This window comes from Mytilus edulis, chromosome 1 (genome assembly GCF_963676685.1).
Source record: "Mytilus edulis chromosome 1, xbMytEdul2.2, whole genome shotgun sequence".
Taxonomy (NCBI): Eukaryota; Metazoa; Mollusca; class Bivalvia; order Mytilida; family Mytilidae; genus Mytilus; species Mytilus edulis.
This window is the reverse complement of record NC_092344.1, coordinates 112326355-112349536: the sequence shown is the minus strand read 5'-3', so window position 1 is coordinate 112349536 and position 23182 is coordinate 112326355. Positions and strand designations below refer to the sequence as shown.

Here is a 23182-nt window from a genome sequence, read left to right as displayed (position 1 = left end):
CGCCAGGATTCAAACTACTGCTACTGAGATATCTTGACACCAAATATACACATTCATAATTAGGATTCAGAAACAAGTAGAGAAACAAGCAACAAGATATGTCCTTGAAAATATTAAAGAGAAAAACAGTTTTATATATTATAGTGTCCATTAATTCAAAAAATTTAAACAAGGCGATATAAAATCGAAACTTTTGAAAATTTACAATACTAACGAGTGGATTGATTGATGTGTCGTGCATATTCATGTAATTTTTCACCTTGCTTAAGAGTTTTACAATGATCTTTCCTTTGACTTCTGATAAGATGTGTTATAGGTAAACTATAGGTAAAAAATCAAGTTAAAAACAAATACAGTATTTTCAAAATAAGTGTCACAAAGCAAGGGCTTAGGCTCCTGGCGATTGACATATACATGGTTAATTAGTTTATTCTAATAATAGAAACACCTTGTGATCTCTGGAGTTTGGATAGATTTGACACCGATTTATTGAAATAACTGTGTAACAATAATCCACAATTTGTCAATTCAATCCGTTGTCTGTTCATCTTGCTCTTAGACTGAGGAAATATTTCAGCAATCGGTGGGAAATATGAATACACCTGGTTTGATTATACGTAGAACAAGATAAACATGAGTAGTTATACTCATAGACACGTAATAATACCTAGCAAAACGTCATGAAACCTAGTAATGCGTACCATGAAGCGTAATATACCGTACAAAAATACGTTTTAGTGCGTATCAGGTACGTTTCTAATACGTATTTCTACGTTCCTTCTACGTTTTACTGCGCTTTTCTACGTTCCTACTACGTTTTTTTAGTCACGTTTGTATTCTACAGACCACTACAAACGGGACCTATCACGTTTCAATCCACGCTTAGCTACGTATGTAGCCGTTTTAAATACGGATTGATACGATTCCCTACGTATATTGCCGTTTAGCTACGTTTTGAAAACGTAGTAAAACGGGATAGCCGAATTGTGAGTGTGACTGGGGCTTGCAACACGAATCCCACCAAAACCTGGGGGTATATCAGGTGCTCCGGAATGGTAGGCAGATCCTGCTTCACATGTGGCACCCGTCGTGTTGCTCGTGTTAGTAAATTCCTGGTAATATGTATAAGGAACATCGCACCTGCACAAATACTGTGTTGACCACAAGAATTTATATTTGTGTTGGTTTCACGTAATTCGTTTGCTATAGAAGTGACTTTTAACTTTTTTAAATTGGTGAGAAAAAAAACATTAAATCATTTTGATTTATATATTAATGTGATATGTTTAGACATTCACATTACAACTGCTCTCAATAAGTAAACTGTCTACATTAATTGAAGTAAATAATTCTGGTTTACAGTTTATAGGAGGTTATACTCAATCCACTCTACCCACATGCCACAGAAATCAGCATTTGGAGCATTTTACTAATTTGATTACCGTCAATGGCATTGCCAGTTTGCTTTCTGTTTATGCATTTGAATGTTCCTTTTGTTGTTTTTTTTTCTAAATTGGTATCTATTTTACTGTTTTTGAATACCAATAGGTTACCGTAGTTGTTTCGGAGGGTTGCCGCCTCATTGATGTTTCCCGATATGCTCTTGTTTACTCGTTCGGTAATTGAGCTCATTTTGTAAATTTCTGTAACTAAGATTAAGTAGAACTACCTATAAGATAATTGTATCAGTCTGTATTTTTCCAATCTAAAATTTTAATGAAAATTGTCATTGTACACGTTATTTTCACTAAGACTATATTCACATTAATAATAAGCTACGTGCATTGTTGAATTCATTTCATATATATTGTTTTTATAAATAGCATTTTACAATAATTTCTGTCTGCTTTCGCATATTTATTTGTAAAATATAGTTTTATTAATAGGAGAGTCAAAAGATACCAAAGGGATATCCAAATGCATTCGTCGAAAATAAACTGGCAATGTATTTGCAAAATAAATCGAACGACGATAAGACGCTAAGGTTTATAACATAATTGTGTGAATAAAATACATCTGATCAGTGAAATGAAGTACCATCTCCCGACGCAAGTTTATCTTGGAGGTACCATTCTTTTTATTTCGCTTTTGCCAATTTGAATTTTGCTTCTCGATATGTTTAATCATATCTAAATTTCCTAGTATGCTTGTTGTTTTTCTTTTGTTTTTTTTTTTATTTGGCTTTGTTTCTTCGTGATAAAGGAAGAACGCATGTGCCGCAGACTGTACATTTACTAAAATTGTTGACCATGCGGTGAAACATTTCTGTAGTAGTAATACTTACATTGACCAATAGACCAACAATGGTGGATTATAGGTGCACCGATGTGGATTAATTAATTGTGCAGAGGAAAATCAACAGTTTGCCTGTAAAGTAATTTGCCTTTGAAGTATATTTGTTGAAAATGGCGAGTATTTCGCTGCTCTTCATATATATGTTACCATAGTGAAACATTGTTTTCGGGTGTATTTGATAATTACGAAACTCGTAACTGATAACTAGGGGTCTTTTTACCAATAGTATATTCACGATGAATAATAATCGTCTGATCTTCCAAGTAATCATGGAATTGTATGGATTCCGGATTCATGTTATCTGAAAACATCAATTAATAAATAATTAATTATATGTTGAAAATTTTAAAGAAGCATATGCTTTCTTCCCAGAGAAAATCGTTAATACTGATTATTGTTTATTCTATTGAGTACAAACATTCTTTTTCTATTGTTGTAGAGGTATGCATGTTGGAATTCTCTTATTCTCATGTTAAGTTTTATATCTTGAATTATGAACTACGTTTCTTACTTAACGCTACAGTCCCTTTTGGCAATAAGATATCTTGTCTCCTTTTATAAATTGTATTCATCTTGTTTTTTGATTACCTAAAAAGTCAGTGAATTCGTGTTAAAGTGACCATGGCTTACTTCTCAAATCAAAGTTTCGTCTTGATTCCTAACCTTCAAATTACAACGCTGAGAAAAATAATAACAAGTCTGATAAAACTTTTTTTGTCATCACATGGCCTTTTATAGTTTACAATACAGTATGAGTTTTGCTCTAGGTGTTGGTGGTGTACCTTCCACAGGCGTCTAGTGCGGTAGATCTATTTATATGGTTCTTATTTCCGCGGGCTAGCATATTTATGTGAAAAGAAAGCCGAGTGTGTAAGTCTTTCCTGCCAGTGTACAGCCTCTACATTACCAAGACTCCAGCAGTATCCTCCTCGTTGGTAACACTGGTAACTGACATCTTTCGAAGTCAGGCTGAACTGCTTGGGGATCTCGGAGCATCAAGGGCCCTAGAGATGCAGTGTGTAGGCCCATCGATGTGTGGACATGCCCTTGCACTCATCAACCTTGCTCCAGCTATGGGTAAATAGTTGGGTAGATAGGAGTCAAAAGCCCAGCAAGGCAACCTATTTAATAGAGACAACTCGAACAAAACTGGACATATCATGACTCGTAATCCTTGGTTTGCAACTGATCTAGAGGACTTGAACCTTAACACGAAGTCCACCGGCTCGCCAGGTTGGGGGTTGAGCACAAGACCAACTATCTCGTCTCATAATAAAAATGCAGTTACGGAAACAAAGACAAGAAAAAACCTAACTCATCTCGTATTAAGATCAGAGTACCAGCAGACATCTGCAAGTATGAATGATGTCAGTGAAAGCATAACGGAAGCTGACAACATGAAAAGTATTTTGAGCACGAGAACAAAACTAAAAATTGGATGCTGGAATGTAAGAACAATGTACGAAACAGGAAAACAAGCGCAAGTCATCAGAGAAATGAGAGCATACAAACTCCACCTGCTAGGTATTACTGAATGTAGATGGACTGGATGTGGTAAAAAGTAAAAACACAAAAATACTGAACTCCGAGGAAAATTCAAAAAGGAAAGTTCCAAATCAAATGGCAAATTCAAAGGTTCAAACACATCAAACGAATGGATAACAACTGTCATATTTCTGACTTGGTACAGGCATTTTCTTATGTAGAAAATGGTGGATTGAACCTGGTTTTATAGCTAGCTAAACCTCTCACTTGTATGACAGTCTCATCAAATTCCATTACATTGTCAACGATGCGTGAACAAAACAAACAGACGCAATAGGTAAAAATGTCAAAAATAGGGGTACAGCAGTCAACATTGTGTTATCATCTTAATCACTATAAAAACAACAAATGTAACGAAGAAGCACAAAAAGGCATATATCAAATTTAACATCCTCATTTTGCTTATATTATACGATTTTATCTATCTATGTAAAATCCACCCATAAAGGATGAAAGGTTTTCAGTACTGGTGTAAAATTGCGCGTTTGAAATTCGCACAGGTAGACATAAAATAATTTTGTCGTTCAAAGTATGACGGCATACATAAATACAGAGTCAAGTAAAGTAGATATAACAAAAAACAGACGTAACAGTAAAAGTAATAATAATAAATAAAATAATTGTGTGGTTCAAAGTATGACGGGATACATAAGTACAGATTCACGTCAAATATATATCACAAAAAACAGACTTAACAGAAAAAGTAGTATTAATAAATAAAATAGTTTTGTCATTCAATAAAATAATTATAAGTACAGGTGAAACAATTGTGTAATCGGGTAGAAACGACGAGAAACATCAAGCAGGAGTAGCAATTATAATGAGCAGACACGTAACAAAGGCCATGATAGAGTATGCCCCTGTAAATGAAAGAATAATTATAGCTCGTTTCCAAGCAAGGCAAGGAAAACTAACCATCATTCAATGCTATGCTCCAACAAATGAAGCAAGAGGATGAAGTGAAAACAGATTTCTATCTAGCGCTACAATCTGAGATAGAAAAAGTACCAAAACATGATGTTACAATAGTGATGGGTGATTTGAACGCCAAAGTTGGAAATGATAACAACGGGAATGAAAGAGTAATGGGAAAATATGGATGTGGCAAAATCAACGACAATGGAGAACGTTTAGTGGACTTGTGTGGTGCTAATAACTTAGTAATAGGGGGTACTATCTTCCCTCATAGAGATATACATAAGCTGACATGGACTTCTCCAAATGGTAGAGACAAAACCAAATAGACCATATTATCAATGGAAAGTAGAAAAGATCGCTGTAAGATGTACGCGTTATGAGGGGTGCAGATGTTGCTAGTGACCACCATCTAGTAATTGCAAACATCAAACTAAAACTTAAAAAGCTGTCTACTTATGTAAACGTGAAAAGGAAATTGGATGATAGTAAACTGCAAGATCCAAAAATCCAGCAAGAGTTTCAACTGGAAATAAAGAACAGGTTTTAGATATTAGACAACCTCACAACTGACGACACAACCACAATATCAGTCAATGATGAATGGCAACATATACATGAAATATACACAGAAGCCAGTAAAAAGGTACTCATCTTCGCTAGCCAAGGGTAACGATCCACTCCCGCTCTCTTTACCCTTGGCAGATTGAGATACTATTTCGGAGACACAAGGTAAGGATTTTTATTGGTTGCAGTAGAAACTCGCTGCATCCAATCAAAAAGCGCCTATAACATGATCACGTGTAAATGTAGAAAGTGTTTGTAAACAATTGCCACGTGTTAATTGTGCAACAAGTCTTTACATCACTAAACATACGACTATATTTAGTGACAACTTGAATATTTTTAATCAACTAATAGAAGTTCCTGTGTATGTTTCATGCACAAATGCATGAATGTTGACGTATATTTTCGTTTCCGGCTTTACCAAGTGGGTAGAATCTAGACGCTTCCGTGTTTTTACCTCCAAATTGAAGAGTTCAAGTGCTACCATTGGTCAAGAATAATGTTTTCGGAATGGGCGTGACTTTAATCTTCCGATAGATGGCGCAACATAGATATCACAAATGTTGGCTCAATCTGCTAAGGGTGAAGAGAGCGGGAGTGGATCGTAACCCTTGGCTAGCGGAGATGAAAGGTACTAGGATTCAAAAGACAAGTACACAAAGAATGTATAACACCTGAAACTTGAAATTGATAGATGAAAAAAAGGAGTGAACAACAAAATTTGTCAAACACATTCTGAGAGAATTAAAGAAAAGCTTAAAACAAAGTATACAGAATGCAAAAAGAAGGTAAAAACAGCAACAAGAAAGAACAAGAGAGATTTTATGGAAGACCTAGCAAGAGAAGCAGAAAGTGCAGCTTCAAATCAGAGAATGGGACAGATTTATCAAGTAACTAAACAACTAAGTGGTAAAAAAGCAAAGATTAATATGCCAATTAAAGACAAAAACAACAATATGCAAACAACAGAACGAGATCAATATTTGAGATGGAAGGGACATTTTCAAGAAGTTCTTAATCGGAAAGATCCAGATAATCTAGCAATTATTCCCGCGGCACCTTTAGACCTTGAAATAGACACAGATCCACCTTCAAAACAAGAAATACAGAAAAACATTAAAAGCTTGAAAAACAAAAAGGCACCTGGCACAGACCAACTAAATGCAAAACTTTTTAAGATAGATCCAGTGCTAGCAGCGGAAACTTTACATCCAGTATTCAAGAAAATATGGGAACAAGCTGTTATTCCTAACAGTTTGGTCTAAAGGCAGCATCATAACAATTCCAAAATCAGGAGCCTTAACTAACTGCAAACAACTGGAGAGGAATCACCTTACTATCCATTTCAAGTAAGGTCTTCTGCATAATTTTAATATCAAGAATTATAGAGGCTGTGGATAAGAAACTAAGACAAGAACAAGCTGGTTTCAGAAAAGGTAGAGGCTGCATAGACCACATATTTGTCCTACGTAACATCATAGAACAGTGTCATGAGTGGCAGAGAAAACTTCTAGTAAATTGTGTGGACTTCAAAAAAGCGTTGGACAGCTTACACCGGGAAAGTCTTTGGGAAATTCTGAGAAACTATGGAATACCAAGTAAAATAGTGCAACTCATCAGGCAGTTCTATACAAATTTCTCATGTACCATCAACTCTGAAGCTGACACTAGTTTCCATGTAAAATCAGGAGTAAGACAAGGATGTATTATTTCATCTGTGCTGTTTATAATTGCTATTGATTGGATGAGAACAACCCTAGCAGAAAGTAACACCGGACTGATATGGACACTGTGTACCACGCTTGAGGACACAGACTATGCTGATGATTTAGCAGTTTTATCCCATACCGAACACCATATGCAGGAGAAGACCAAAAAGCTAGAATAAACAGCTAAAATGATTGGGCTTAAGATCAATGCCAAAAAGACAAAGTTAATGTACCTCAATACAGAGAGACATCCTGTCATCTTTATAGAAGGGAAACATCTGGAAACAGTAGATTCATTTAATTATCTATGCAGTTGTATAACAACAGAAGGTGGTGCTGAATAAGATATAAAAGATCCGAATAGGGAAAGCTAGATCTGGAAAACAACAGCCTTTTCAAAGGAGACCAAATCCAGACTCTATAACAGTTGTGTACTTTCTGTACTCCTATATGGCTCAGAGTGCTGGAGAATGACTAAGAAAGATATCAACAGACTCTCCAGCTTCCATAACACATGCCTGAGGAAGATAATGAAAATATTCTGGCCAAACAAAATTTCCAACAAAGATCTTTATGAGATGACCAGCACCAACGACATGGAGACTTTGCTAATACAAGAAAGATGTAGGTGGCTTGGTCATGTTATACGCAAACCATCTGATGACATGACCAAGGTAGCCCTTAGATGGACACCAGAGGGGAAAAGAAAAAAAGGCCGACCTAAAACGACATGGAGACGCACCATAGAAAATGAGCTAAAGAAAAGAGGATATACCTGGGGCACAGTGGAAAGAAAAGCAAACAACCGAGAAGAGTGGAGGAAACTTGTCATTGCCTTATGTGCCATAAGGCATTGCAAGGTCTAAAAAAATGAGTTTTGCTCATTGTTGAAGGCTTTTGGTGACCTGTAGTTGTTCTGATAGTTGTTACTGGGCAGCTTTGGAAAACCAATCCACATCTAGTTATTTTCATGATGGTAAAAAACTTCTGTTTCTAACAACAATGCATGTTAATACTGCAATTACTAGCATTCACCTTTTACTGTCTCATTATAGTAAAAAAAAAATTAATATTTATTTGCATCGTTTTCTTTTATTCTAAATTCTGATCTTTCCATCATTTACTAAAACGATGATTGCAATGCGATGACAACTTGAATTGATCGACATTTTAGAAAAGATTCAGAAATGCAAAACGCATAGGGATTAAGTAAAATGTCCGGCCTGAAATGAAAGTAACATATCATATAATGTCAAACTTGCTTCAGAGAGTTGAAAACAACATAATCCAGATTTTGGAATTTATCTCAATAAAATCTTTGACTTTGACTTAAATGTTAACGTTGCCTGAGAGAATTGAGAATATATTGTCAACTTCCTTGAAAGACTAATAATTGAGTTATCTTGTATTTGTGCCAAAGGTTCAATTCCCAAAGTAGGTGACATATCTGTATAATTTGTTTATGTTTGTCCTTGATTGCAATAATTGGTATCGTTCATTATATAAACTACCTTGTATAATTCATAATATTAAAAAAGAATTATGGCATATCGGTTGTATATATTATAGACTTATGGAAAGAATACAGTTTTCGATTCTCATATTGGATGGTTTGTGGAAGTTGTGTTCTTGTTGTGCTCCTACATTAAAAAAAAGGTTAGGCATTTTTTTCTTAAAATATCCTGAACCAAGTCAGGAAAATGGCAGTTGTTATCTTATAGTTCGTTTCTATGTGTGTTACATTGTCGTTTGGTTTTCTGTTGCACTTTAGTGTTTCTGTTGTTTCGTTGTTTTCCTCTTATATTTGAAGTGTTTCCCTCATTTTAGTTTGTAACCCGAATTTGTTTTCTCTCAATCGATTTATGACTTTCGAACAGCGGTATACTACTGTTGCCTTTATTTTGCCGTTGTTTTTTTTTAACATCCCCGATATTTTTTTTTAAAGAGTTGAAGATAAGTTTTATAAACGCCATTAATATATTGAAAACTATTCTTCAGATGTACTTTTTTCTAATCTAAACGTTAAACATCTTGGACTGTATTAATCTCTCAATTGTGTAAAATTTCAAGGACATGCAATACCGTTTCAAGAATTTCCCAAAAGTCTAATGTATGAATATCTTTAATGATGGATATTTGTTTGGGAATAATATGAGAGATTGGTAAAAATAAAAACAGACTCGAGGGTGACATTCAGATATGTCACTAAAAATATTTTCTAAACAAACAATTTTATCTATTATAAAGTTGTTCATAAATGTCCATCAAATGAATAATTGAAACAGGGCGATATGAATTTGTAAAAACTTTTGAAAATCCTAATGATGGGATTGATTAATTGTTTTTTGTTTTACGTATAGTTACACAAAAATATTTCATGTATATTTGACGTGGAAAAATTAACAATAAATCTTATTGTAACAGAGCGCATGCACTTTAATCTAAATGTGTAGGAGCAGACATTTTGTATCGAAAAAACTCACTACAGACCCCTTAATGGAAGGCTGCAAGGGTAATTTGTCGTGCAGATAGCGTAGCTTTCTCTTTGGTGGTGATTTCCCATTTCCTCCTCTTTACCTTATTTTTTAATAACGTTCCCTGCATATAGTGTGTTTTTAATTTGGAGAGGGAGGCACCGTAGTATGATATATTAACGTAAGTATTTCTGTATTGGTCTTGTTATTGGTCCGAAGCTTGCTGTGTTGGCCTGAGTCGAAGCCAAATGCCAATACAGCTGGCCGAGGACCAATAATAAGGCCAATACAGAAATACACGTAATAGTATCTTTATTAATTAACTACTGTGTTACAATATATTTTTTTATTTCATTTCACAAGAGATAAATAGTTTTACCTTGAAGTGGAACTATCCAAATCTCAGTTTCTTTTTATTAGATGCAATAATCCCCCCAATATATAATGATCTGGTGCTGTTTCCAGGTGTCTTCAGCATTTCCTCATCTGTTGAATTTTTCTACCCTTTCCAGTCACTATAAAGTGTTACAACTTAAACTTATACGCAACACATCAAATGTAATTGGAAAGCCCCGAAAGGTACTGTCATTGCATGTGTTATTTAAAAAAAATAATGTAGGAGTTGATGATACAACTATCCATAAGCCAAATGACCAAAGAACGAAGATTTGCATAATTACAAAATGCATATGCCTGGTTCGGGTTTAAAAATAAAGTTTCCAAAAATAAGCTAAAGTAAACGTGATAGATCGATTTGTACCATCCACAGGCACTTGTCTCAGAAAAAAAAATTCCTATATACCTGAATATGTTATATTAAGGTATATAGGAAAAAATTTTTCTGAGACAAGTGCCTGTGGTACCATCGTGAAATTATGAGGTCGTCAAGAAATGAACTGTGAAAATCTACTCGTTCCCAAATCCTGAAATAATTCAATCGTCTGCTTTCAAAATGCTTTTTAAATGAATTTGACCATCTTTAGCCTGAAATATATGCCATACTGAACTTTTTCAGCATGTTAATGATGATTAATGTTTTCCAAACAACTGTTTACTTTCAGTTTGTGTTTATCGTGTCTTTCGATGTAAAAACTAAAGTCGTTCCGAAATCCTGTAATTGTGTAAACTCGGCCAATATAGAATAACTCGGCCAATACAGAACAAATCTATATTGGCCGAGTATACACCTTATATTGCATAGGCAGTTTTCATCATATCAAGTCCAATAACAGTGTAGTTAATTAATAATTTATAATAATAAATTTGGATGTGTACTAATACGAACTCCATCTTCTTTTCCTGCTTCATATAAACCTACCGTTCTAGAAAAATACGTGGTACATTTATAAATATCAACTGGCCGAATTTCATGTTCATGATGACCTTATGGTATATCTAAAAAGACTCTTAAGAATATTGGCATTCGTTGTTTATGGCTTGTACAACTGGAAATAGAAACGCATACCAATATCGAGTTGAGTTTTTAGGAATGCGACACGAAATTGACATACTATTTTGTTATCGTTTGAATCTCATGCATACAAGTTCATACTACCATGTGGGGTTTTTTTCACGCATGTGCTTTTTGGTTTTTTTTTTTCGGCCAGTTGACTAGTTTATAACTGTGCCACTCTCTATTTCATGCCAATCGGTTTGAATTTGGCAGCCAACTTATTAACATTTTGACATATTTTCTTGCATGCCATGTAGTCTCTAGGTGACAGCTGATTATCAAACAAGGTGGCCATACTTCATTAATTCTGAGTGGGTAGCTGTCAAATGAACTATCACAAAATGTATCTTCATGGCATCATGTGGGTTGCAATCTGTCTAATCAACATTTGCTCGATCTTATGTTCAACATATTCAAGTCATTAATTATTGTTATCCCTTTCAGTATACGTTTTATCAAAATCATCATTGTCAAATTTTCCTGTAAATCCCCTAATTCAAAGCATTCAAGGTTAACAAACCTATAATAATTCCTTGTATACATTATACTCTGTTTCCAAGCAAAATGATTCCACCACAATCTCCAAAGGCAGCATAGCTATCATTCAATAATCTGAATGGAATAGAAATCTAGTGATAAATTTATAAAGTTCACCACAAAGTAATTAATTTGTCAACAGTGACAAACCAAACTTTCTTGTAATATACAAATTGTTTTTTATTTCTTTTTTTTTCGTTGAGACTTTGGGTTTTCGCTGTGTTATAGTTATATCATTTATATGTTAAAAACTTGGTAGCTAGAGTAAAAAAGTTATTTTTTTGTGACGTTGATCTGTTCATGTGACACAAAGTTTAAACGTTTGTGGTGTCCTGTTGCGTAAATTCATTGGAGGTGTTCGTTGTTATTCTGCGGTTTTCGTGTTGTGGTAAGCTGTTGTATTGTTTGTTTGTGTGTTTCTCTGTGCTCTGTTGTCTTGTATTTGTTTGTACTGTATTTCTGTCCTGTAGTGTTGTTGTTTTGGTGGTGTTTTTAACAATGCCATATAAGCGAGAGGTTAGGATGTCCATAAAACCAGGCTCAACCCATCATCTTTTTTTCTTAAAATGCCCTGTATCAAAGAATATGGTAGTTGTTATCTACCGTCCGTTTCTATGTGTGTTGACGTTTGCTTTCGTTGTAGTTTTTTTCTGTTGTTCCGTTGTTTTACTCTTATAGTTGTTGTGTTGGTGTGTTTCCCACAGTTTTAGTTTATAACCCGGATAAGTTTATGCTTATAATCAGATCAGATTATGACTAATGAACAGCGGTATACCACTACTAGCATTGCCTTTATTTATCATGTCGACGCACGGTTATTGTATACGCATCTGCTCCTGATCGCCTCACTAATTTTTTTCAACTCTCATAAAATCTTGCTCACTAGATGTTCTGTTCGCCTCTAAGCTATGGCGTTGTCAGTTTATTTTCGATTTATGAGTGTGAATGTCCCTCTGGTATCTTTCGTCCCTCTTTTACTACATTTCTTATCTGGACGGTCTTTGTGGTTATCTTTGGGATTACATATCTGCACATAAAAGTGCACATTTGTATCCTCATCTCCATCTCAACCCCTTTTCATAATTTAATGAAATCTTTAAGTATATATAGCATTGTGCATCTCTTATTTTAGCGATATTTTTTATTCGAGTTTTTTTTTTTAGGTTTTCTGTAATATAAAAAAAACTTTGCATGGTGCTGGGTATTCACCCGGATATTGTTGTTAGAGCCTTGCCTAGTTATCTAATTTTTTTCAACCCGTGTTTGTCTATCATGTTCTTTGTGTTTTTGATTTTGTTTCAAGAAATAATTGATGCAAGCTATACTTTGTTGTAGTTTTAACATGGGTTTGCATTATATTCGTGATTATTTTTGCCCGAGCGATAGTGAGGGCTTAAATAACACGAATATAATGCCTACCTATGTTAAAACTACAATAAAGCATTGCTTGCATCAATTATTTCGATTCTGATTAGGACAATTAAGGTAATGTCTATGCCCGATGTGTATAAGGGTAAGGCGATTGTGTAGGCTCTTCCATGAACCTCCTTTTTTTTTGTAAAGAAGAAAACAGCTGGCACCGTGATTTTTCAGAGGGAGGAGTTTTTTAACAGCCAGCATGAACGGTTGTCGTATCTATGTCAAATATGTCAATTTCGGAATGCAACACATTACAGTCATAATAAATGAAGTAGTAACAACATGTGCATCATTTAAGAGTTTAAAGTGTTTTAAGTTAATGAAATATATTAAATGCATGTCAATTTGATAAAATTCATTATTCTGCAATAGTCAATATACGCATGTGCAAAAAAAAATATTGGATTTAGAGCTGGGGTTTATTCATAAAGCGAAAGAAGCACGTCATATTAGAATATATAATATATAACGCAAAACAAAGCAAAAAGACTTTTATGAAAGTATTCATATGTATCAGCGGAGTCGTTTTTAACAATTTTAGTACGTAATATTAAAATCTGTAATACTACAAATACGCATAAAATGTGTTTTTTATGATATATAAATTTTGAAAGTGACAGAGAAATTATTGAATCTATATAATGTATACAATTCCTAAACATGTGGTGTCTTTGTGGCTTTGTGGGTTTTTGATGGTTGTCGACCATTATATATATATATTTCATAGGATGTTAATTCAAACATTTTTGGAGTGCGTCAATTTTGACACAAACGCAATAGTAATCAATGAAAACCTCAATTATATAGGACTCTGTAGAATTTTAAGGGATCTGTAAATATATTTGAATTTCTGTAGGATTTTTTGTCTCTTAGAATGTGAGTTTCCGTCAGAATATGTGTGGGTTTTTTTCTTGTTCTAATAATAATCTTCCTTGTCAACTGTGAACAGAAGTCAAAGTAATTGAGTTTATCTTAATAAATGTGGTGTGCTTATTCGCTTCCGCTATTTATTTGATTTTCTTACTTTAAATTTTCAACGAAAAACACTTTAACGATATAAGAGATAAATTATAGAAGTAAATTAATTGCGTATATAAATGCTTTAGTAGATTACTTAACGTTACTAAATCACATGCGTTTTTTGCGAAACAAAAATTAAATAACTGGCGAAAAACAATGCTTTGTCAGAACCGCCAATGTATTCAAATTAACACGAAAGTACGATTTGATAGTACTCGCAGTTACTGAAAGCTAGTAACAAGCCAAACGCAATTAATAAAAAAAAAATATGCATCAGAGACAAAAATCAACTAAAACACAACCCAGGGAGACTAAAATCAACTAAAACACAACCCAGGGAGACTAAAATCAACTTAAACACAACCCAGGGATTTATTTAGTATGTTAACGTCATGGACAGTTCCACAATGTATTCAATGTATTTACAGTGTATCGAAATTATTTGTATAAATGCAAGAAATTCTTTGATTCTTTGTTGGATTCACGTTTATTGGTTCAATTTCATGAAGCAGCGATCAGAAACACAATTTTTTAGAGCCAAATACGTTAAAACATCAGAAGAAAGCGTACATTAACAGGCTTTAAAGAAAAGGCTCAAACCGTTTTTATTATTTTATACTATTTCTGGATATCATCGTCACTTTACTAAAATTATAATAATGTCGTTCGCTATCACGATTTTAAACCTTTATTCTCTTCGTCCGAGTCCTGATTTTCTGCAACAATCTTGGTACTTTTATGAATATCAATTTTAATTTCTGATTGTCACCACAAATCCCAACAGAGACCGTTACCCGATCATTAGGTAGTATGATTGAATTATTTCTTCATACAATAATTAATGAAAGCTCCGTCCCAAACTAGGATATTCCTGCAGTAATGGATTTTCAGAATAAGTAAACAACGGTAATTGGCACATAAATATTGTTTCATTTCGATTTGAGATAATTGGTCCAAGGATATTTAATTTTGAGAATCTGTAAAATTTATGTTGTTATTTCCCTAATGTATGGACCAGATCGATGAATTGCACGTACATTAAATAGAACGAAATGTCAAAGTTAAGCATATTAACATGATGTTGATGACCGACAAAGACCTAAATTACTGTATGTGAAGTAGAATGTCATTTGGTCAATAACCTCTGCCGTGAGGCTGTTACTGATTCTACCCCATTAAGATTTTAGCCAAACATTAGTGGAAAATATGATACTTTTTCCATTCATGTTAACACCTAGGATAAACATGGATTTATAGTATAACGCATATTGATTAAACTGATTGTTTCATGAACAAATAATTCATTAGAACTTTCTATTGCAGGTCATAATTTCCATTCGTATTTTTATATCGGGTGTCATCATCTAAAATCATGGAATAAAACTACGTGGTTGAAGGCTTAATCAATCTGATAATTATAGTTCAACCTCGGAGCTTGTTCAGTAGCGATGTTTATAACGTGAAGAGATGTACTCTGCTAGAACGATGGATTCATTTAGCTTGCCTAAATTCTGCAATAGAAGCTGTTCGAATGAAACCGTATCAGAGAGTGGTGACCACCAAGGAGCTACCATAATATCTCCCATATTGATGTCTTTAGCGGGTTTGTTGGGAAATATCCTTGCTTTATATGTGTTGCATAAAAACAAAAGTCAAAGTGTATTTTATACGTTAGTTGCAGGACTTGCTTGGACGGATTTGACAGGAATTATTTGTACATCACCCGTACCTGTAGTACAGTATGTTAATAATAGGAAATGGGTTGGAGGAGAAATGCTATGCAAATTCAACGGTTTTTGTATGGTTTGCTTTGGAATAGCAACACCTTTAATTGTATGTGCAATGGCGATAGAAAGATTGTTTGCAGTGAGATTTCCCTTCTTTCATAACCAATATTGCCGTAAGAAGTTTGGAAGAATTGTTTTGATCACAATATGGATCACTGTATTTGTAATTGGAATATTTCCATTGTTGGGTTTTGGACGTTATGTAATTCAATATCCATGTACTTGGTGTTTTTTAGATTTCCATAGTTACGATCCAGTGAGTTCGGCATATGGATATTTCTATTCTTCCGTCAATTTAACCGTCATTATTGTGATGTCATCATGTAATATATACGTCATGTTTATCTTGTTACGCGTCAGATATTTAAAGAAAGTGACGCTTAAAGAGCAAGGCAATCTAGAACCAGTTTTTCACGAAAATGCAAAAGCTAGAAAGAAATTTCGAAAACAAAAAGATATAGAAAAACAAATGATTGTTCTGATGTGCGTGATAACAACAGTATTTGCTATTTGTTGGGCGCCATTAATGGTAAGTAGAAATGCATATGTCTGCCTGAAGAAAAAAAAAACTATATATTGGTGCATGACTAGAAACAAAGATATATTTTTCATACAACAAGAATATTTATTGAATCAAATTAAAAGGGCCCGTTTCCAAGCATATACAAATATACACATAGTATGAATAATACAGTAAATTTTAAAAATATATTACATTAAAATAATTGATTAAATAACTATACTTTATACCAGATGTTGTTTGACAATAAATAAAATGGAATATTAACCCCAGGCCCCTCTCTAATACATGAAAAATAAGTACATCACTACTACATGTATATTTAGTTTCTGGAATGCATGTGTTCTCTTATTTTAAAACAAGTACTAATAAATCTTGACATTCACATAATAACGTTTTCAGACGCACAAGATAGCAACCAAATAAACACAAAAAAAACATAAATTTTAGATACATGTTGAAACTTTTAAAATATTTAAAAGGATTAACCACAATTTAAGGTAGTCAATATTGTGTTATGTGAGCTCTCCAGATTTTAAGAATTCAGAATTTCATTTTTATCATAAAAATATAGATAAGTAAATGTATAAAACACCATTTGAATCACCCACTAAAAACTTTCAGTCATTCTATGAAGAAGAAAAAAGCATGTTCAAATCTTTCAGTATAACTTTCCTAATCTAACAAATTGCGAACGCAAGTTTTCTCAGAGGTTAAGAGATATGGATGGAGTTGGACACTAGTTCTTCTTTAGACAATGTTTACATCAAAAAGCCTCGAGTGTGTAAGTAAGGGTAATATCTTTGGTTAACTTTTTGAATTTTGAATTTAAAATGACCATTATCATTTAAACAACGATTCGTGGTATGTTTGCTTATTTCAACCTTTACAAAAGCATATATAAATGTAAATTTGAAATAAGATTTTAAAATGGCCATAAACCATATATTGCGCAAGAAACGCCGGATGCACGACTTCCGGTTTACAATATATCGAATTCGAAAAAGATGTAAATGTCATGAAATGGATTTTTGTCGTGCAAATATGTCGTGCAATTATATAAAAGACATATACAGGTAATGAATACAAAAAATAAAGCGTGTGGTGTGATGGTTAAAGATCCGTTTAGATGGCACGGTAGTTTTTACATTCCGGAATTTAGGTTGCTCTTTTGTACATTCCTTACTTTTGTCAATGTATCTGAACAGTGTGATTGGACAAAAATACAGTATCTACATAACATACTTTTCGAAAATGAGGGGTGAATCAGGTGTAGAAAAAATTGTGAAATAATTTTACATATAAGTGAGAATTTTATTTTTTTTAAATATTTTCAAATTTTGTATTCACTGCATGACAAAAACACTAGGTTTGTAAAGATAGCATAATAAGTAAACTGTCATGATACGGACTTCAAATTCCTTTCTGAAAATAATAATGAAAATACTTCAGTTAACTGTGAATGTTGACTGAATAATCATTTTGGGCAGTGTAAAAAAGTGGTGAAAAATCTAAAAAGGCTATCATTATCCCTATGGGCCAGAAAATACTATACCGTGCCACCTTTAATGTAAAAGATTTGAACAATTATAGGCCAAATACCGTATATAACTCTATTAAAGGCTTCAATGTGACAAAACGTGAAACAGGTCAAATGAGAAACTCTATGCTAGATCAGCAACAAACAATCACAGGCTCTTGAATTGGCTCACCATGGACTAGCAGTGAAACGGAGCTTCTTCATCTATGGATAGTTATTTCGTTGGTCGTCACAAATACAACTTTTCTTTACTTTTATACAAATTAAATATAAGAACAAACTGTAAATATTGTCTGATCAGTTCTTATAACAATATAAATAGACGATTTTTACTCTCCTTTACAACTGAATATAAATACGGGTTCGTGGTAGCGCGAGGCCGTGCATTTGATTTCAGTGTTGGGTCGTTCTTAAGACTCAAACATTTGCTAGGATTTGATGCACACGGCTTTTACGAGCAAGAGCAAAGACTGGTCGGCTCAAAGTCAGACGAAAGCACTTTACAAACCCGGTTAAGCGTAACTGTACAGTTCAAATTAGGATTCATATTCATGTCATACAAACCTGTTACTGGACATTGGACAACCAGCCATCCAGTCAAATTACAAAATGTTATCAGTCGCGTGATAAGTTTAAAAAATTCAGTTAAAAGTTATCAGTATTTATTTTTAATTCCAATGAAAGCTTTGACTTTTGACAGTTCATCAATTATGGTAATTTGTGGTGTTATATCTCAATAAAGATTATTCATCCATTTCAGGAATTCATTTAGAAACACAAATCGGTTAGCAAAATGTTGATTACAGTCATGAAACATCATAAATCATTATATTCATCAATATTATACTGTAAATGTCATTGTGATAAGTGGGATGAACAGCTTCTGGTACATGCGTTAATTAATTGTCTAGTCTACTAGTATTTAGTCATTTTAGGAATTATTTTAAAAAAACGACACGCAACATGTTAGTTATGAAACATCCCAAATCTGTTTTGATTCAAAAATCATTAAGATAATAAAGAATGCAAAATGAAAAATTGCACGCGTAGGCTTTTGTGGCGCGAAAAATTGCACGCGTAGGCTTTTGTGGCGCGAAAAATTGCACGCGTAGGCTTTTATGGCGCTTAAGTGAAAACATTGGGATTTTTTTTTCTCTATTTTAGTTTTTATTCATTAAGTAAGAACCTTTTCACTATCTTACGTGCCCAAAACTTAGGGTTGAGATCTCACAAAACATGTTTAAGCCCGCCGCATTTTTGTTTCTGGTCTCTTTAGTCTTGTATGTTGTTTTTTTTAATTTTATTATTATTTTAGTTCATTTAAATGTTATGGAAATCAGTATGACGTCAATTTACACTGAACTAGTACACATTTTTGTTTAGGGGCTATCTACATGAAGTCCGCCTCCGAGTGCAGGATTTTCTCGCTGTGTTGGCGACCCATTGGTGGCCTTCTGTAAACTTGTTATTTTACTCTTTCGTCGGGTCGTTGTCTCTTTGACACATTTCCCATTTCCATTCTCAATTTTATTAATATGACACTAAAAGAAAAATCATACCACATATTTTCACTGGCAACAACTGAACAAAAACTATGTCAAATCGACATCAATATAACAATTATAGAGACATCACAACCCTTCCCCTAACAGTATAACTTGCGACAATGTGTGACAGCCAAACTGATAACATCAGAATAAACAGTAAAAATCTTTTGAAAAAACTTGACTCAGATTGAACTAACAAAACTATCGAAATAACTAAAGAAACCGTGCCGATTTAAAAGTACATTTGTATTGGCAGTTACTAAAAGCTAGTCATATACAACTAACAGTAATAGTAAATCATGTTTGTCAGACTAAAATAACGTAATTAATAATCGTTTTTTCCATTATTATTGCAGGTTCAGATTATAATCACAATGGTCACAGGGAAATCCAATTTTGTGATAGATTTGACCACGGTTCGACTAGCGAGTCTAAATCAAACTTTAGACCCATGGTTATATATTCTATTGAGGAAATCTTTCATTAGGAAACTTTGTAGCTACATAAGGAGGTGTTGTTCGATCACGTCTCCAAGGACAAGTAACCATGACGATGACAAAAATAACCATGCAAATCATTTGCGATGTTTTAGAAAACAATGTCATGTTGCTAATCCACAATATCAATATCATGTTCAAATCCACATTCCACAAGCAGCCCAATGTGTGGTCCACTATAAACGGACCTCAACGAAATCTAAATCAGATGAAAGTAAGAAACAACAACAATTATCTGTTGACCTACCTGACATTGCACAAGGTCAATCTCAGAAAGAGGTTCAGCCAGATGTGACTGATGTTAAATCGAGCGATCCATGTAAGCAGTGTGGGACCATTCATAGTTCTTCAAAATCATCTTCCGGTAACAAAGGTGGTTATCTTAGTGTAGCTTTTATACCACATAATTCTAATGACACTGCTGAAGAATGTAAACCATTCGATGAATGTTCCTCAGCCGTCGAAATATCAAAGTCACGTGATTCTCTTTCCGATGACAATCATTTGGAATCAGACGTGTTTATCACCAAGTCTACAGATTTATCAGCCGATTTGTTATCACCACAACAAAATGCTAGACAAAAGTTGCTTTCAGACTTAACACCAAGACCGAGTACCAACAGATTTTCTTTGTAAGTAACTTGACAAGTTTGTGTCAAACTTTATAACTACTAGTATAAGAAGCAACCATTTCATTTTTTCTCAATCATGACCCCTTCAACGCATTCAACTATTGCGGACATTTGCCTATGTTTATATTTAGTAACACATCTTTGGTAGTGTTTTACGAACGGAAATCACATCATTTGTGGTACTTGGTTGGTATCGCTGCTTGAACACTATCAGTCTCGGATAAAACAACCAACTCAGTAGCCAGTGATTCAGAAGTGACATGATATAAACGAAACTTTTTGTATGTACAATTCCAATCCATAAAATTATAGGCTAAAACTAAGATTGCATTATACCTTAGACGTTTTTGGCTTTTCTCTGTATACCCTTTGGTTTTTCGTGAACATAACCCATGAAGATCAGCCAGACGGTCTAAATACGTGTTATGAGAATTGATATCATAAATCTATTTCCTTACATTTGCTAATAAAAACGGTTTCTAGTGGATTTCAATGTCCAGAGCGTATCAACCAACCACTGATAAATATCGTATGTGTACGTTCATTATCACTGGACTAGTATATATTTGTTTAGGGGCCAGCTGAAGGACGCCTCCGGGTGCGGGAATTTCTCGCTACATTGAAGACCTGTTGGTGACCCTCTGCTGTTGTTTTTTATTTGGTCGGTTGTTGTCTCTTTGACACATTCCCCTTTCCATTCTCAATTTTACTGGCATTGATTTGAATACCGTTTGTTAGTAATTTCCTTATAAATTCTTATAATTATGTTAATTTATTGCTAAACTAAAGATACAATCAGAGTTGACCTCAGGACTTTTCGGTTGTTCTTATTCTGCATTTAGGTGTTTATGCATTACTCGATAACCGTTCATCAAGAACTTGCGTTGGGCTCACGAATAAATATCGTATGTGTGCGTCTTTTTTATATCTGTTTTTAATAATCTTTATATTTTAAGTTGTTTCAAAGAAACTTATTGGAGAATTTGACAATTATTGACAATTATTTACAAAAAATGAATTATTTTATTATCGCTACCAGAGGGACAGTCAAACTTATAGATCGAAAATTAACTGACAACGCCATCGCTAAAAAAGAAAAGGACAAACTGACAATACTAGTACGCAAGGCAAAACATAGAAAACTAAAGAATAAGAACACGAACCCCACAAAAAACTTGGGGTGATTTCAAGTGCTCTTGATGGGTAAGCAGATCAAACTCCACATGTGGCACCAGTCGTGTTGCTCAAGTTTTGTTTGTTTAGTACAAAATGTCAAGCATAGTGTCATAGTGACGTCACGTGCATGTTTTTATATATAAAAAAATAGAACATAGTTTGGGACCGCGAGTACTCTTAGAACGATACTTTGCGTCTTTGTTTTTTTGCTACTTGTTTTGTGCTTTGTGTCAATATGATGAGCCAAGTCTCTTTGACTATTTTTTTTTTTCAGTGTGTTCTTATTGTGTGTTATTACACCAGTGTCCAAGGTTAGGGAAGGGTTGTGGACCCGCGAATTTTTAACCCGGCCACATTTTAATAAAATTTCGGTGCCACTTTTACTGGTACAGATTTCGACATAGGTTTCGACTCAGTGGTGATAAGTCACCGTACCAATGTTATAGATGAGCGTTTCGGCAATTAAGACCCCCTTAAGTGATGCTCGAGGACAAAATAGTTGAAAAAATCTAAAACCTAGTACAAAAGCTGGAGAGCTTACCAAAAGGCATATATTATTACTTTTTTTTTCTGTTTTCTCGTTTGAATTGTTTTAAATGTTTTCATACTATATGTTTTGCGTAGTGTTGAAGGCCGTACGGTAAAATTCAGTTGCGTGTATCTACGTCATTCTCTGGTAGATAGTTGTCGCATTGACAATCGTAACAAATCTTTTATATGTTGCTTTTCTTTTATGCAAAAATTGGATTCGAATTACAATTATGAACACACAAATTTACAAAAAGTCGTATTCTAATCAAAGCATCTTTCGGTGTGGCATCCTGTATGTTGAATAATGTTTCAACTGTGGCTATATGGCTAAAACCAATTTGTTAATAATAATTCCATTCTCAATTTTATTTTATTGTTAATAAGAAGATGTACCGACGTGATAGTTGTAGTTTTTGAATTTGGTTTAATTATATATATATAAAAAATTCTAGTGGCAAAAAATTTAAGAAATTTCAACACAACACAAGTCATTGGACTAACCGTGAATAACTATTGATAATCTGTAGGTTTTCCACTAATAACTGCATATATGTGTTATCATTTTAATTTTGTATATATTTTTTCTTTCCTTTTCAGACGTAAGAAAAGAGCAAAATCCTACACGTAGAGAAAAACAGATGCGACGTGCTTTACTTGTTGTTATTTTTCTGTTTTAATATTTTCAAATAAAAAAATCATAATCAAATACTTTTTGGAAAGCAAAAAGCAGAGAGCGTCTACAGGTGAATGTCAAAGAGAGGCAAAAGATACTAGAGGGACATTCAAACTCATAAGTCGGAAATAAACTGACAATACAAAAAAAGAGATTTGGTATGATTGCCAATGAGACATCCCTTCACACGATACCAAATGAAACCGATTTTACAAACTAAAGGGCATCGTAGTCGGCTTTGAAAGGCCCTGAAATGACAAATGTAAAATAATTCAAACGAGAAAACTACCAGCCTAATGTATGTACAAAAAATGAACGTAAAACACATGTAACACAGCAACAAAT

The 23182-nt window shown here is 33.9% G+C and overlaps 2 protein-coding genes across 6 annotated transcripts in view; both read left to right on the top strand.

The window, feature by feature from the left end:
- The window catches only part of LOC139500053 (prostaglandin E2 receptor EP3 subtype-like), a 77529-nt gene extending 54659 nt beyond the window's left edge, over positions 1-22870 (top strand). For all 5 annotated transcript variants that reach the window (XM_071288787.1, XM_071288768.1, XM_071288778.1 and 2 more), the window contains 3 exons: positions 15258-16250; positions 19685-20457; positions 22762-22870. In XM_071288787.1, coding sequence (XP_071144888.1) covers positions 15402-16250; positions 19685-20457; positions 22762-22792 — 1653 coding nt within the window. In that variant the 5' untranslated portion in view covers positions 15258-15401 and the 3' untranslated portion in view covers positions 22793-22870. The remainder of the gene's footprint in view (positions 1-15257; positions 16251-19684; positions 20458-22761) is intronic.
- Positions 7502-7897, top strand: LOC139499799 (uncharacterized). Its single transcript, XM_071288445.1, has one exon. The coding sequence runs from the start codon at positions 7502-7504 to the stop codon at positions 7895-7897; it is 396 nt and encodes a 131-aa protein (XP_071144546.1).
- Positions 22871-23182: the final 312 nt, after the last annotated feature.